A 15,631-nucleotide genomic window follows, 5' to 3' on the forward strand; every position below is an offset into this window, starting at 1 on the left:
AGTTGGAAGTAGCAGGTGGAATCTGTTATTGATGTATGTTTTACCCTATTGCAGTAATATATTTTAAGGTTTATTCATTGCTGAAACAAGGGAATACATTTAGTTTATTATGAATAGTACCTAGACTTTTGTGCCTTTATTTTTATATTGGCATATGTATTTAACAGGAGCAAGTACATGACCAGCCACAGATTTGTTGTGTAGTTTTACAAACTAATTAGTAATTAGAGAAGCATATCACTACCATATCAGTTTAACGGCCAATATTAGAGTTTTTTTCATTTTAAAACTTTTTATACTGTATATATTAAATTATGATGCCTAAATTCACTTGCAGCATTTAAAATGAGTTTTTAAAAAAAATTATGTTTTTTTAAAATAATTCAGAAATTTTATGAATGTTGAATTATAGGAGTCTGAATAGTTCCAGATATTCATAACGTCACCCACAGAGACATTTTATGAAACAGGTATTCTATATTTAAAATGAAAGTAGTGATCATAGTTCTGGCTTTTTGCCATCCTTCTTATGCATGCCTGTTTTGTTTCTCCATAATCCACAGGAGGTTTGTAAAATCTTGGAGTTCTGATTGCTGTGTAACCCAAATGCTGCATTGCCTAGACTCAAAGGACCTGCTCAAAATGTGTTTTCCCATCTTCAGGTATTGTCATGTCATGCCTTGTTTCTTATTTGTCTATTGATATGTCTCACCATCTGTCTTTTTGTCTCTATCTATGTGTTTTTCCGCCCATCTCCCCTTTGTCCCTCTTCTCTTTCGACGCTGAAGTGTTTTGTTGTCTCTAAATAAATGAGGTGGGTGAGTTTTGCCATTCTGACACTGTGGGCTTTACTTACCATCTGATGGGAGGCTTTACCAGCAGTGACACAATAGAGACAAACAGAGGAAGAGGAAAAGGCACTCGTATTGTAGGATCCTCACAGCTACTTCATTAAGGAAATATCTGAATAACCTTCACACAGAAATGTAAAATAAAAAAAAACATGATGAAAGCCCAAAAATGTCATATCGAAAATATTAGCATTTCACAATGTTATGACTGCTTTTGTTAATGAAAGAAATGTCTAAACTGAAGGTCAGGACTTTAATTTCCAACACAAATCATTGAATTGTTGCTTCTAGTGAGGCTTTAGACAGTGCAATAGTCAATGTAGTTTGACTTCAGATAATGCTTCCCTTATACAACATACTTTAAATACTTATAATTTATAACTATCAAAAGGATGTTTAGTAATTTGCATGACTACAGGGTCAAACATTTTCTGACATGTTGCTAGGTGCAGTGGACTGTGCACATGCTCAGGACATGTAAGAACTGATGGCTCTCTACTAGGTTTGAGTCCGATCCCATTCTCCTTCTCAGCAGTACACTCTACTTTGCTATAAGCCTTTGTCATATATTGTCTGCCCAGCTTCTAGCTATTGGACCAGTATAGAAGTTATGTTGTTCAGCCATGTTGGAAACTTGTATATAAGGGATTCTTGGTTAAGCAAGTTGAAAAGCCTGCACTGTCAAAAAATGTGTTAGATACCTTTAGCTTGTCAATGGGGCAGTGCCCTCAAAAAGCTACACCTTTGTGCATTATCTACCCCTAACGTATACATACTAGTACTTTAAAGGGTTAGTTCACCCAAAAATTCTGTCATTAATTACTCACCCTTGTGTCGTTCATCTTCAGAACACAAATGAAGATCTTTTTAAGGAAATCTGAGAGATTTCTGTCTCTCCATTGACAGTCTACGCAACTACCACTTTGACGATTCAAAAAGTTCATAAAGAGATCGTAAAACTAATTCAGGTGAATTGAGCGGTTAAGTCCAAATTTTCTGAAGAGACACGATCGCGTTATATGATGAACAGATTGAATTCAGGCTTTTATTCACATATAAACGTTCATCAACACACAGTTGTGGTAAGCCGAAACTCAAACCTGTTCGCTTGACATGCGAGAACCAATGAGGTTCATTCTCGTGTTACGCAGCTCGTTTGAGCTTCTGTTTATGTTTGCTGATCAATGTTTATGTGAATAAAAGCCTAAAACTAAATATGTTGTTCATATATTATAAAGCGATCATGTCTCTTCTGAAAATTTGGAATAAACCGCTCAATTCATATGGTTTAGTTTTAAAGCAACACTATGGAACTTTTCCTCTGCGGTAGCCCTACAGGTTGGAAGCGGAATTGTCCATTACCGCTGTCGTAATTAATTTCGCTGCCCGCAGCCTACTGTCGCACGCACGCTCGCTGTTTATCTAGCACCGGCTTTGGAATGAACGATGTCCACAGACAAGGTAGAGTATGTTGCATGATTTCATGAAAGTATGATGTATTGCGACATCAGAAACGAAGAAAAACTAAATAATGACTATTGTAACGCTTGACGTAAAGCAAGTCAAATTCGTAGTTTTCTTATGTCTCATTAGAACTACAGAAACGTGACCAGATCTGGCAATCTTACTGTGGTTACTTACTTGCTTAATCTGTGGTTATAGCAGGTAAAGGACCGCAAAGCTGAGGCATAAGTGGCTTTCACTCTGTTACGACTTGATGAACCACTGAAACTATTTTGGAAACATTATTTTAACGTAAAAAATGTTACATAGTGTTGCTTTAATAAAATAAAATTAATATGGTTCTTTCTCATGACTAAGAAGAGAGCAAGAGAGATTATCCTTCTATTCATAAAACATTCTAGGCTTAACGGAGATACTGTATACCCACCCAGTTTAGATGGAAAGGATCTCAAGCTGACTAGCTGAAGACGTTACAGTAGCTACACCGATTAATAGACAGTACTTCCTTGAAAATAAATTTCAGCACAGCGCTACAAAAATCCAAATGAAATGACCCTAATGCTTTAGAATGAACTCCATTAGAGAGCTACATAATTATATACATATAGAGTTACAATTTATCTGTTGAGTATAAATACGCTATCTCCACAACACTTTTACAATTCAAATCCCTCAGTACTCGCCATCTTTAAAACGCCAAGCCAGTGTTGATTCTTGTTTTATTACGAGCTCTGTCACGTTCTGTCCCTGTTTGCAAGCAGACTCTCCTCTGTTCGGTGTCTTTTTAAAACGGGCGATTCTCCGGAGGTTTGAGATTTAGCCTGCTCCATGTCAACTTTTCTCACTTGTTGTGACAACTAACCTATGCCTCTACCACATCATACATGTGTCAAAGTAGCTGGAGCAACTTTTCTCTATTTACGGATATGACGAGACACGCACGGGTGAGTGATGTACAGTTTGTATGCAATTTCCTGTGAAAACCATCCTGCCCGGTCTAAAATATAAACACTTATAATAGGCTTGCCAAAGTGAATCATGGTAAGACAAAAACACATTTTGTAAGAAGAATGCATGATCTATTATTTCATTATTTAAATTTTGTTAATTTTGAACCAGAAGAAAATCATAATATTTTAAGGGTTGGTATTCTTAACTTAAGGGAACATATTTGTTCCTTAAGGCTTGACTTTTGTAACTTAAGGATACATATTAGTATCTTAAGGGAGGATATTAGTAACTTAAGGCTTTATATTGGTATCTTACGGGTTGATATTCGTACTTTAAATAACATATTAGTACTTTAAGAGGTAATTTTATTAATTCTGCATCCCAAACTTAAAATTTGTTGTTCTTTTCAACAGGTATTACACAGTACTGACAGTTTTAAAAAGCAACAGATATTTGAAGATGCCTCTGTACCAAGACAGTTTCGTGTCCTACAGTCTCCGTGCAGGACATCTTCATCTTTTGTTGACCTGGAACGTCTCGGACCACAGCTGGTACGCGTCCCACCAAACTCTTTTTCCCAAGCTCGGCGTAGAATTGCCCCTCTGCCCCTGCGGCCCCTTTTCGTAGCCTCCTCTTACCTTTTCTTTAAACAATCCCTCCCTCTCATCTTTTCTTTAAACAACCTTTCCCTCTCTCCAACAGGCTGCCCCACACACTCGCTAAATGAAGTTAGTCCAGCACCCCCCTCCCCATCCTCTTCTGCTCCCTACCAGACACACTCACAGAATTGTTTGTTAATAGTCCAATTAGATAATTGCCATCTTTCACTCCTTTTGCTCTCCGTTTCCCATAAAGGACTGAATGGCTTCGGGAGGGGGGGAGTTCAGCATGAAGAGGGCCTCTGGCCCTGCAAGGTGACAAGAAGGGTCCGAGCCTGTTCCATGCTCACAACCATTGGCTTGAATTGAATCATTGTAGCCTAATCAATGGTCTTATTGGATTACAGACCACTGCTGTTCCCCCAGATATTGTTGCTTTGACAATGAAAATAGGCGAGACTGAGTGGGTGGGTGTGTAGTGGTGTGGAAGGAGTGGGAGAGGGGAGGAGGAGGAGGGGGCCGCTTTGGATTTTAGCGTTGGTATCTCGGACAGGTTGAGTTTTTTAACGGTGCTTCAGCAGGTTTCTTTTAGGGTAAGGGGGCTGAGTGATCATAGCATTCGGTTGGGGTTTGTATTTGAGGTGCTGGATAACTCTGGGTGGTTGTTGCACACTGTCCTCGGCTTGACAGAGTTCCCTTGTGTTCATCTCCTTTCTTTTGTGAATCCGTGTTCATTACCACTACAGATTCCGAGCGAAGTGGATTCCATTTTTTTCGTATTTCAGGTCTCTCCGCCTCCCTCATTCTTTTTCTCTCGCTCTCTTTGCTCTCTACCGATCTTTCCCTCTCTCTCTTTTCGCTCTTTGCTTGTGTTAGCTCCGAGGGTGCAGTGTGTGGTATCGGGCCGTTATCCGGGGGAGATTCACAGCCTGCGTGTAAAGTTAGCCCGACCGAACAGAGGAACGGCCAGTGCCGGGGCATCGAGGAATGAAGTGGAACTTTTCTGGTGGTCCTTTGGCTCCGTAATTGTGCGCGGTGGCGATTCGAGGCAAATCATCTCCCTTGATCCTGTGTGAACAAGGGCGGAGAGGGGGGTCGGAGTGAGTGGACCCCTCTATCAGGACGATGTGTATTTCCCAAACAGTTTAGAGTATTCATGAGGTTACGCAAATGTGGAGGCAGCAAAATTACCGTAATCAATTGAAGCGGCGAGCATGCGTCCGTCCACAGCTCTGATTACCCGGAGATCAGCCTGATGTGAATGTTACAAGGAGAGGAGCTGTTAAATTGCTGTTGAATTTGGGTGAGAAGTCTATGATCATTGGGCAAGTGAGTCTGCACAGAGATAATAGGGCAGATCAGTGGACTGGGCAAGTGCTGGTGGCACATTAGCTATCTGACTCCAACTCCAAGCTGCTGTTTTACAGAAAGACCAAACCTATATTACCCAGAATAAGCAGTGTGTGTCCAAACCCGAGCAGTTATTTCTTCCCAACAAGGAGAAAAAGGAGAAATCTTTGCCAGAGGATAAGCGACTATGGAAGTCCGCTACAGCCAAGACTCGGAGTCCGGAATGCTGCTGAAGAATGGACTAAAAGAGGGGAAAGAGGGAAAGGATTCTCAGGGGAACATTTCAAAAACATTCCTGAAGGACCAGCAGGAGTCCTTCTCTCCATCCGGACCAGTGGAAAACTGCGAAAAGAGCCGGACGAGCTCAGGAGATCCTGACTATTGCCGAAGGATTCTAGTTCGAGGTAAGTTTAAAAACACTCCTTTGGAGCTTTCAGTACAGTCTGCACTCCAGAAAAAAAAAACAAGAAATTGACTTAACTTTTAATTTAGCTTTTAGTGCTAGTTCTTCTGTGTTGCTGGTTTTGTTTTCTTTCATGAGTGAGTGTGTATAGATTTGAGCGTTCACAAGTGTAAATTGATGTACGCTGAATTGAGAACAGGGAAAAATGTGTTCTGTATTATAGAAAAAGAATTATGATTGTTATTTTATCAGCTGTTATAGTGTGTCTCATAGCTCAATGATCCCATTTTTCCGCTGCCTTTTAGTTGCAAATATTTGCAAATGCTATTTAGAGTCATTTCAAATGTATATTACCATTATAAAATTAATAGAATAATTATCAAAGCTGGAAAATACTTAAGCACTGGTATTATATGATTGACAAAGCTTTATTTGTTTAAAGTACATTTTCTGTGATTGTGAGGTTTAAGGATAAATTTAGTTATTTTTGTACATAAGGGATAATTTAACTTTTTATTTACACAACTGATTATTGATTATCATTTTTAGATGGTCTTATGATCTCTGCTTTTTAGATTTATGAGCTTCAATCCTTTTTGTCCTTCATTGGAAAAATTACTAAGGTATCGGAATGGAGATCTGAATTTTTTTCTTTTTTTTTCTTCTTTCAAAAACAATGTAATTGAGATTGTGGAGCATGCACAACAATTTATTTGTAAATTGAAAATGTTTCACATTGAGTTTTCAGAAAAGCTATTATAATGTTTTTGCGATCAGTTGGCTAAAAACTGTTTGTCAATTTGTGTCAAATTACTAACATAGTTGTGAAGCCCCTCCTGCTACTGTCAGCTGATTGTAAAATTCTGGAGAGCAATCAGCTCCATTAATTTATTAAGGTTGTGAGGCTAAATTTAGGTCAGTCTCAGAGGCCTGTTGAAATATGAGGAAATTAACCTTATGAAATTATTGTCACTTCTTCAGTCACAATTCAGCAGCCAATACAATAATTCAGTATCTGGATATTAATAATTTTGTTGACCAGTGTGTGTGTGTGTGTGTGTGTTTTTAATGATTTTGAAGTTGTCACAAAGTTGAACTTATTTGAAAAAGAATATTAAGATTAAAAAAAAATGTGATAAGCATGATGGTGCACGGTTCTCCAACATTAATAACAAAAAAGACATGAATTTAAATATAAAAAAAGCTAACGTGTTTGGTGTATGTTTTTAAATATAATTTTATTAATTTTTTTAAATCACACATTTCTCTTCCTCTTTTCATTTACTTTATAAATTGTATTACAAAAAGGTATTAGTAATCATTTAATCTGTCCTGAGATTGTAGAAAAATTTGAAATATTTATAACTAAAATGTGAAAGACAGAAAAATCGAAAATTGTTATGCTGTTTGATTTGATAGATTTTCGTGTATTTGTGATTTATGCAACTTACTAGCTTTTTATTTTACACAACACTATTTTCATACATGATAAGTTGTTAGTATTTAAAAGCACAGACCATTTTTATATTAATAAAATAATAAGTACTAGTCGGCATTTGTTTGGCATTTATGTGCCACGACATACCTACAAAAACATGACGGTCTTTGGGGATTAAAACGCCAAGTTTTGTACAGTTTAATCTGTTTTGCATCACTATCTATATTAATTTCTCAAAAAAGTTACACTTTTAGCATGTTTTTATTATATAATGATTTCTGCTAATTGTATGTACAAATATTTCATTGATAATTTAGTAACATTTTACAATAAGGTTTCATTTGTTAACATTACTTAACTACATTAGGTAACATGAACTAACAATGAACAATACCTCTACAGCATTTATTGATCGTAGATATTTATTTCAACATTTAATAAATTTTTTAACCTTATTTAATGCACTGTGAACTAACATGAACAAACAATGAACAACTCTATTTTTATTAACTAACACTAACAAAGATTAATAAATGTTATAAGAAATATATTGCTCACTGTTAGTTCATGTTAGTTAATACATTAACTTATGTTAACAAATGAGACCTTACTGTAAAGTGTTATCTTATAGCAGGTATATTGTAATTTACTGAAAACATTTTCCCTTTGACATTTAGATGCCAAAGGTTCGATTCGAGAGATTATTCTCCCCAAGGGTTTGGATCTAGACCGACCAAAGCGTACTAGGACCTCGTTCACAGCAGAACAGCTGTACAGACTGGAGATGGAGTTTCAGCGGTGCCAGTATGTTGTGGGACGAGAACGAACCGAACTTGCCCGACAACTTAACCTGTCTGAAACTCAGGTACACACTCAAATACACATATCGATTCACACAAATACAATTACAAATACACAAAACAATCAATTATAAAGACCACTGAAAAACAAGACAAACTCAAAAATAATCACAAACATGTATCACACACATTCGGCTCTCCCAAAAATATTTATCCTTGTAACACGTCTGATGCATTTGATTTGTAAAAATGCATTTTTGATTCCCTGTACCATCTTAAAAGACACACAGCTGCCTGGTAACAATTTGTTCTCACTATATGATTTTGATCTTTATTTTATTTTGATCATCCTGTGGCATCCCTTCAGGGCACCTAAAACATCAATGGTCCGATCGCATTTTCCTGGATAATTCCCTTTTGCAATAGTTTGATGGTTTGTTAGTGGCATACAGGGCCGCTTTACAAAAATAAGCCCAGCGATGCATTTGCAGCACATGCTTTGCGCAGGGGTCAGCAAGAGGTCACAAGCTTGAGATTACATGACTGAACTGTACATGCACTCTCTCTCTCTCCCTGCTTCCCTGGCCTTTTTTATCCCTCTCTCTCTCTCTCTCTCTCTCTCTCTGCTTGTCTCCCTGGATAATCTGCAGTGCGGGGAAACTCTGACTTCAGTAGTAAGGCTAATTTTGGAGCCCACGTTTTTTATTTGTTTATTCATCAGTGAACATGTTCATTATACCACATGCTTGCATGACCAAGTACTGCATTTATTAAGGAAAAATATCAGAATAGCTAAAAAAATTAAAAAATCATGTAGCTGCTTTTTTCTATTTTAGCAAATTCAAATAATTTTTCTCAATTATTCAATCATATGTCGTTACTATTGATCGGACCTCCCCTAATTAAACTCCCTGAACACCTGCAAACCGACAAAGCTGTCTCAGTGTTCCTTATTCTGTTGGCCATTTGAACTGTGTCACATTCTATCACATCATCACCCCACTAACGACTTTAAAATTCTTCTGCTCTCCTGTGGGGCAAAATTACGACATTTGAAGCCCGAGGCAGATCGGTGCTGCTAACACAGGGAGCACAATAGAGTTAGCTTCACTAATGCCCTCTCTAATGCCCCGTGCTGCAGTGCAGTTCAAATCCATGCCTTGATTACATTAAAGCTTCCCGTGTCTCTTCTTGGCCGCCTGATGAGGACGGTGAAGTGCTCCTTAATGACGGCATCATGAAATTAACATTGTGTTCAGAGACGCAAAATGTTCTGTGGAAAGATCAAACAAGGAAAGTCATCCATTTGTCAAAGTGTTCCAGCAATGTATTTTTTATTTCTCAAAGACAAAAACAAGAATGCGTCACGAATTAGAATTGCTGGTAATTCAATGTTTTCCTTGACCTTCCGGTTCATGTTATCAACAAAACATCGTGAGATTAAACAAATACAAATGACAAATCTACATGTTAGAAATTTATAGACAATGGGTTTAATCTTTAATCTGTCATTACAACACTGTTTAACTGTTAAGGTATACTTATGTAACTAACAGCTTTGTTAAACTGAGCTGCATATTTGTTCTTTAATAATTTTGGACGAAAGATTTAAATAGTATGACCGCCATTGCGATGCCTTTAATGTGACAGTTAAACTGCGTGACACAATTCTGAGATGTTAGTCATTCTTCATTGTTCTTATTTCTCTGAATCTATCGATCACTTGAAGTACAGTGAATATGAAGCGGACCTCCTTTTCTCTATAGAAAATAAATATATATTATGACTTTGTTTTGCTATTGGAGCTTGAGCTAAACATGTATTATCTGGAAATTGCCATTCCTCTTTCTTTGTAAACCTAAATGAAATGGATACAGTACAATTATGTGGTTCAAAACAGTATTGATCCATCCGTCCTTGCAGAAGGAGCTTGTGTTGTGCTATTTTTCAAAAGAAAAGCACACATTTTTGTTCATTAAATAAGTTGATATCAACACTTACATTTATCTTTTTTTATTTCAAAATAAGTTTCACTTACACTATTCAGTTAACCTTTAGCTTTACATGCACATGACATGTTTGCCCTTTTTACAGAGTTTTTACTTTTTTACTGATCCAAAATTGAATCAGATTTACCTTAGACATATATAATCTAATCACATTTTACCTTATTTAGTTTCTACAAATAGACTTCTATAAATCATGGTATGTAAAAAAATCAAAGAATTGTTTTACTTTTTTATCGCATTACAGTGGTATTATGCAAGATCACACAATTCCCCTTATTATTTTGTTTGTTGTGTTCTATTTTAAGCTGTTTTCTCTCTTTCCGTCCTTCGGCAGGTGAAGGTTTGGTTCCAGAATCGCCGCACTAAGCAGAAGAAGGATCAGGGAAAGGATTCAGAGCTGCGTTCCGTGGTCTCCGAGACAGCCGCCACATGCAGCGTCCTCCGTCTCCTGGAGCAGGGCCGGCTCCTCACTCCCCCTGGCCTGCCAGGGTTGCTGCCCCACTGCGGGAGCTCGTCACTAAGCTCAGCCCTGCGTGGGCCGTCTCTGGGCATCACCGCTAATGGAGGCTCCTCCAGCAGCAGCAGCAGCAGCGCGGCCAGCTCAGGCACAGCCGGGGGGAGCCCGCCGCTGCCAGCGGTGACCAGTTCGGGGACAGTCACGGGGCTGCAGGGATCTCCGCCTGCCCACGGGCTGTTTAGCTTTCCTATGCCCTCTCTACTTGGGTCGGTCGCCTCACGCATCTCCTCCACCCCGCTCGGCATGGCCGGATCCCTCGCAGGGAACTTGCAGGAACTTTCTGCCCGCTACCTGAGCTCCTCCGCCTTTGAGCCCTACTCGCGGACCAATGGCAAAGAAGCGCTAGACAAGAAAGCTTTGGAATGATCACTAGGGGTGTCTTTTTGTCGTTGTTGTTGTTGTTGTTTTGAAATTAGTTTGAGCTCTGATTATCTCTCTTTTTTTATTAACTTTCGCCCCTTTTGTCCCATCAGTGCTGTTGTATTTTCAATCTTGCGGGGTTTTTTTCCACATGTCATCAACCTGCACACTTGATTCCTCTCAGAACTGTAAAAAGGTGGACTCATACTTTTCAAAAACGAGGATTTTCAGAGCTTTTTGCACTAAATCAGAGTTTCTCCAAATTTGACACAAACGAGAGCTTGAGGAAGGAATGTAGCAAGAGATTATGGAGGGGAAGAGAGATAAAAATGCTTTCTGAGGCAATATTTTCGGGTACACCTTTTTTTTGGAGCTGGACAGTTGTATTCAGATTAAAAACTAATCTGAAAACTGCTGGGTATTAAATCAGCAGTACAGAACATAGACCCCCTGATAAAAACTGAACTCATGGCAACATTGCTCATGTTTTCAGTTTGAAGAGCGATCTAAATGTGATTTTTACATAGTTGCGTTTGCCAAGTCTCAAATAATGAAATATATATATTATATCGGAATTCATTTCGAAAGGTTAGCATACAATACAGTCATACTGTGGCTTTATATACACAGTTCGCTTACAGAGGTCATGAATTTACTGTACCAAGCTATAAGATCGGATGTCTATACCATTTTGTATTCGTTTGGTTAAAGATGTTCTGACTAAATCGAAGGAAAACGCTGTCAGACCGTTAAATAGTCCAATAGTCCTGTGTTGTTCTCTAAATGGTTTCTGTGAGGGTGCTCCCCAAAACGAGTTTTGAAGGCAGTCCCAGTTTGTGAGTTTGTATGTCTTAAATATGCAGTTTTTCTCCTCTGTGTGTGTGTGTGTGCTGGTACTAAAGTTGTAGTCCTGGTTTCCATGTGTAGGTGCTTGTTTAATTGAAAACCTTACGAGAAAATTTGAAATGTCATCGCCTGGGATTAAGCTCCTGAGTATCGACAAGACCCTCGCATTATCGGACTAGACGATTTGCCGTGAGCAGCAACCCCTGTACCAATGTGGCAAAGTTTTCCAGAAGAATTCGACGACCTTTCTATTATCAGACCTGAAACGAGGCAGATCTCTGATGGACGAACAGGGTACGATTACTGTAGTATAAAAGCAAGAAGATTGAATAACTAAAATTGTTATTTTATTGTAAATTATTCACGTCTGTAATAAATAGATCATTAGTATATCTGTAAATAATGAAAGAATGAATGTATGGGGGGGGCGGGGTTTCTGACTGAACAGCCAATCAAAGCTCGGGTGGTGTTGTTGTTAAATATCTTGAAGTTTGTGAACCGTGGTATGAGTGTGGATATATATTATATATAACTAAAAAGTCAAAACAAAACAAATCTCTTCAGTCTTTCATTCCATCATTTTGAGCTGTGTAAATTCTAAATGATGTGACGGTTTCTTCATGTGGCGTTCTCAGCATCAGTGCAAATCGTCCAAGGTCACTTAACACTGCCAGTTCTGTCACAGCGCTGGCTGACACTGTGTGCTGTGGTGATGTTTGAAAGACATACAGGAGTTCAGCCTTGAATGAATGTGTCTGAACATCCTGTAATTACTCTTAAAATATTCTACCTGATTTAATTTGGATAGAAATATCTCCCAGACTTCCTCCTTGACATGGTTTTGGACATAGAAACAATCGTAGCAAACACAATAGGAGGACGTTTATGGGAAATCTACTGGTCCAACTGTGATATTACAGGAAGGAAACAATCAAAGTGTTCAATTTCAAAGATTGGTTTGAACTATTAATCTGAAATATCTAGTTGCTTCTTTACAACACAATTAAGACTTTTAAATATGAATGATGAGTGAGACTGATTTTAAATGAGAAAAGTGAGATGATTAATAATTTATTGAGGTGTGGGATGGAAGGTAGAAGGTAAAAAATTATATGTCCTTGTAATTGGATGAACATTATGATGTTGCGTAGTTGCATTTTATAAAAGAGACCGAGACTATTGAAAAGATGTTGGGAGAGTGAATATTTTATTTGTAAAATGTTTTTATAAATGTACGCTTGAGCAAAGTCTGAAGGTTGTATAATAGCAATGACTAGCCAAATGAAAGCAGAACTTCTCAGTGCAGAAGTTGTTTTGCAACACTGAGTTCCTCAAGGGCAAAAAAAAAAACACAGTAAATCTGAATTTGAAAACCAGGATATTAGTTTTAAAAAAGGGTTTGTTAATTATAACATTTGATTTATTATTTTAAGTGTCACAACACATTTTTTTCAATGATGATTTCTGGCAGATATAATGGGGTTCAACAGTAAGCCGTAAAAAATCTTTAATTTAAAAAATAAATACAAATTTGGTTTATATTTATTCAAAATAACTTTTTTTATTTTTATTATTACTTTGTTTTGGCTGGTAATACAATTTGAAAAGATATATAAATAAGTTTGATATTTCTTTGATTACATGCCAGTTTGAGCTATCACATGTTTGTGTGCGTGTTTATATGTGTGCACTGATTGGAGGCTTCTAACTAAAGGCCTTTGTCACTTTGCTACTCGGAGTGTTTTGCAGTCTTTGCTCTTCTTAGTCTTGGGAATCTTCCTAAAAAAAAAAACACAACGGTCTTGCCCCCCCCCCCCTCGCTCTATTTCTCCTCCCTCACATCCCAATTAGGCTGAAGGTCGAGCTGCATTGTGGTTGGGGGTGAGGGAACGGGTGGAGACGATGGGGGAGAGTGTGAAAGAGGGAAGGGGGGATTGTGTGAGACCACCAACACGTTCCCCGCGTCACATGACTAGCCCTTAAACACCGGCCTACGGTGGGAGGAAAGGCAGCATCCTGTGGGTGTTTTGTGCTCTTTGTGCGTCCCTCACTTCCTCTTTTATTTGTGCTTACATATGGTGATCAGAGCGTAAACGCACGCTGTGAAAGAACCTTGTACAAGAGTAGAGTGGACTCGTGACCCCGATGGTCCTGGAGAGCGTTAAATCCTGTTATGGCTTTCCCGGCCTTTCCCTGAAGCGTCATACATGCTGACAGGCTTTTCCAACTAAATGATCCAATAAACCAATCAGGGGATTTTGAAAAGCTTAGCAGCAACACTCTGGTACCTTTGGCACATACAGTAGCTGGACCTTTAAAGTTCAATATACCTTATGCTGACTGAGAATTAGTTTAGAAAATGCAAAAGAAAGCACTTTCAGATATCTATCTTCTGATGATGAATAATTCACATTCTGAAGCATAATCGGAGGCAAATAATAATAAAGGGTTTTGAGCTTTGAAACTGGTTTTACAAAAGTAAAACTTTCCTTGAATTGGATTTCATGAAAAATTCAAATTGACCCTATAGTTTTTAATGCAAATGTCTGGTCTTGTTTTGAAATGAAAGAAAAAAATACTTCATCAACACACTCCGCCTCTGAAACAAATTTCCATTATGCTGACATCGAGTCCTTTATTTTTCAACCCACCACTTGTCACGATTCAATCAAATATAGTAAACACAAAATATAAAAATGTAACTAAAACAATAAAATCAAATTCCATCCTCTAAGCATCCTTCTCACTCAGAAATGCTTCACATTTTATAAATAAAATGGGTTGTGAATGTAGTTCATTTACTGATTAACTGCCTATAGAGATGCATATGGCGGTTTATGACAGAAACCTGCTGACTAGGTGGCATGTCACTAAGCCTATTAGTACATATCTGACAGCAGATGTCTCGAAACGATAATAATCAGCAATGCCAGTGATGGCCCCTGCTGCGGTAGATTAAATACAGATGTTGTCATCAAATCTCACAGTATAAACACCATTAATCGCCACATTAGAAGCAACAAGCATCTCATTGAGGCGTTGGAGAGCCAAATCGCTTTGGTTGGCCCGTGTGAGTGGCACTACACCAAAATAGCCCATTTCATAATGTTTTCGCATTGTTGTGTAATATTTAATGCAATTAAAAATCACTTGTTTTTTTTAACAATAGCACAATTGTATACTAGCAGAGGATTTGTTTCCCACAGCGTTTTGATTCAATTTGCGTTTGCATAGAGCAAGGTCGCTTCAAACGAACAATAATAAATACATCAACAGTCCAACCTCCCTCCACCTGGACCAAACCGCACCACAAAGCCTTGATGGGTTTTTTTGTGTGTGGACGGATTGTGAAACAGATTATGTATTTTAAGCGAGGGCACGACTCCAGTGGGTGGGTACACTTCAGGGGCATTAATTTGCTATTTTTTGCATTCTGTCTGAAACATTTGGATTGACTCTCAAGAGACTTCACAAACGGCAGCATCACCACCGCAACACCCACCCACTCCAAACTCTAGTGCTTTTCCCTGCCAACATGTTTCACACTGGAGAGTGTGTGTGTGTGTATTCTCATATACAGTATGGGTGTGTTTGCGTGTGTATTTGCGTGTGTGTGTGTGTGTGTTTGTTTGTGTTTGTTTGTTTGTTTGTGTGTGTGTGTGTGTGTGTTAGGGCAGAGGTTCAAATCTTCAAATCTCAAACATTAGATTTGAGTTTTGGACCTATTGTACTTGCTGCATGTAGAGAGAGACGAATTCAGTGGGAGAATGAAAATCAGATAAGTGTCTGAAGAGTGTGTTCAAACATCTAGTGTAGCTGTCAGTAAGGAGGAGTGATACGGTAATAATAGTTGAGTGGAAAGGTACACATGCAGATGAAGATCCAAATGGATTCCACAAAAGTAAAACTTTCCTTGAATTGACCCTCATGAAAAAAAAAAGGAAAATAAATGAAAATGGACCCCATTTTTAGTTTTTAATGCAAATTGTCGGTCTTATTTTGAATGACAGAAAAACGTTTCATCAATACACACACACACTGTG

General features: G+C 38.2%; 1 protein-coding gene across 2 annotated transcripts; it reads left to right on the top strand.

The window, feature by feature from the left end:
* The first annotated feature begins 410 nt into the window (after positions 1-410).
* Positions 411-12,610, top strand: vax1 (ventral anterior homeobox 1). 2 transcript variants are annotated; one of them, XM_082144167.1, is made up of 6 exons: positions 411-470; positions 564-3,259; positions 3,680-3,817; positions 3,969-5,619; positions 7,734-7,921; positions 10,200-12,610. In XM_082144167.1, the coding sequence occupies exons 4-6, from the start codon at positions 5,403-5,405 to the stop codon at positions 10,746-10,748; spliced, it is 954 nt and encodes a 317-aa protein (XP_082000293.1). In that variant the 5' UTR covers positions 411-470; positions 564-3,259; positions 3,680-3,817; positions 3,969-5,402; the 3' UTR covers positions 10,749-12,610. The 2 variants fall into 2 exon arrangements, with proteins under 2 accessions (XP_082000293.1, XP_082000292.1); XM_082144166.1 differs by having other exon boundaries at positions 564-3,817.
* The last annotated feature ends 3,021 nt before the right edge of the window (positions 12,611-15,631 follow it).

Source organism: Leuciscus leuciscus (assembly GCF_965113295.1).
Source record: "Leuciscus leuciscus genome assembly, chromosome: 17".
Lineage (NCBI taxonomy): Eukaryota > Metazoa > Chordata > Actinopteri > Cypriniformes > Leuciscidae > Leuciscus > Leuciscus leuciscus.

What these genes read in the sequence shown, in the direction of transcription:
- vax1 (XM_082144166.1), top strand. Translation starts at nt 5,403, where the DNA reads ATGGAAGTCCGCTACAGCCAAGACTCGGAGTCCGGAATGCTGCTGAAG. An exon ending in CCGAAGGATTCTAGTTCGAG is followed by an intron (nt 5,620 to 7,733) that starts GTAAGTTTAAAA and finishes TTTGACATTTAG; the next exon opens with ATGCCAAAGGTTCGATTCGA. An exon ending in TTAACCTGTCTGAAACTCAG is followed by an intron (nt 7,922 to 10,199) that starts GTACACACTCAA and finishes GTCCTTCGGCAG; the next exon opens with GTGAAGGTTTGGTTCCAGAA.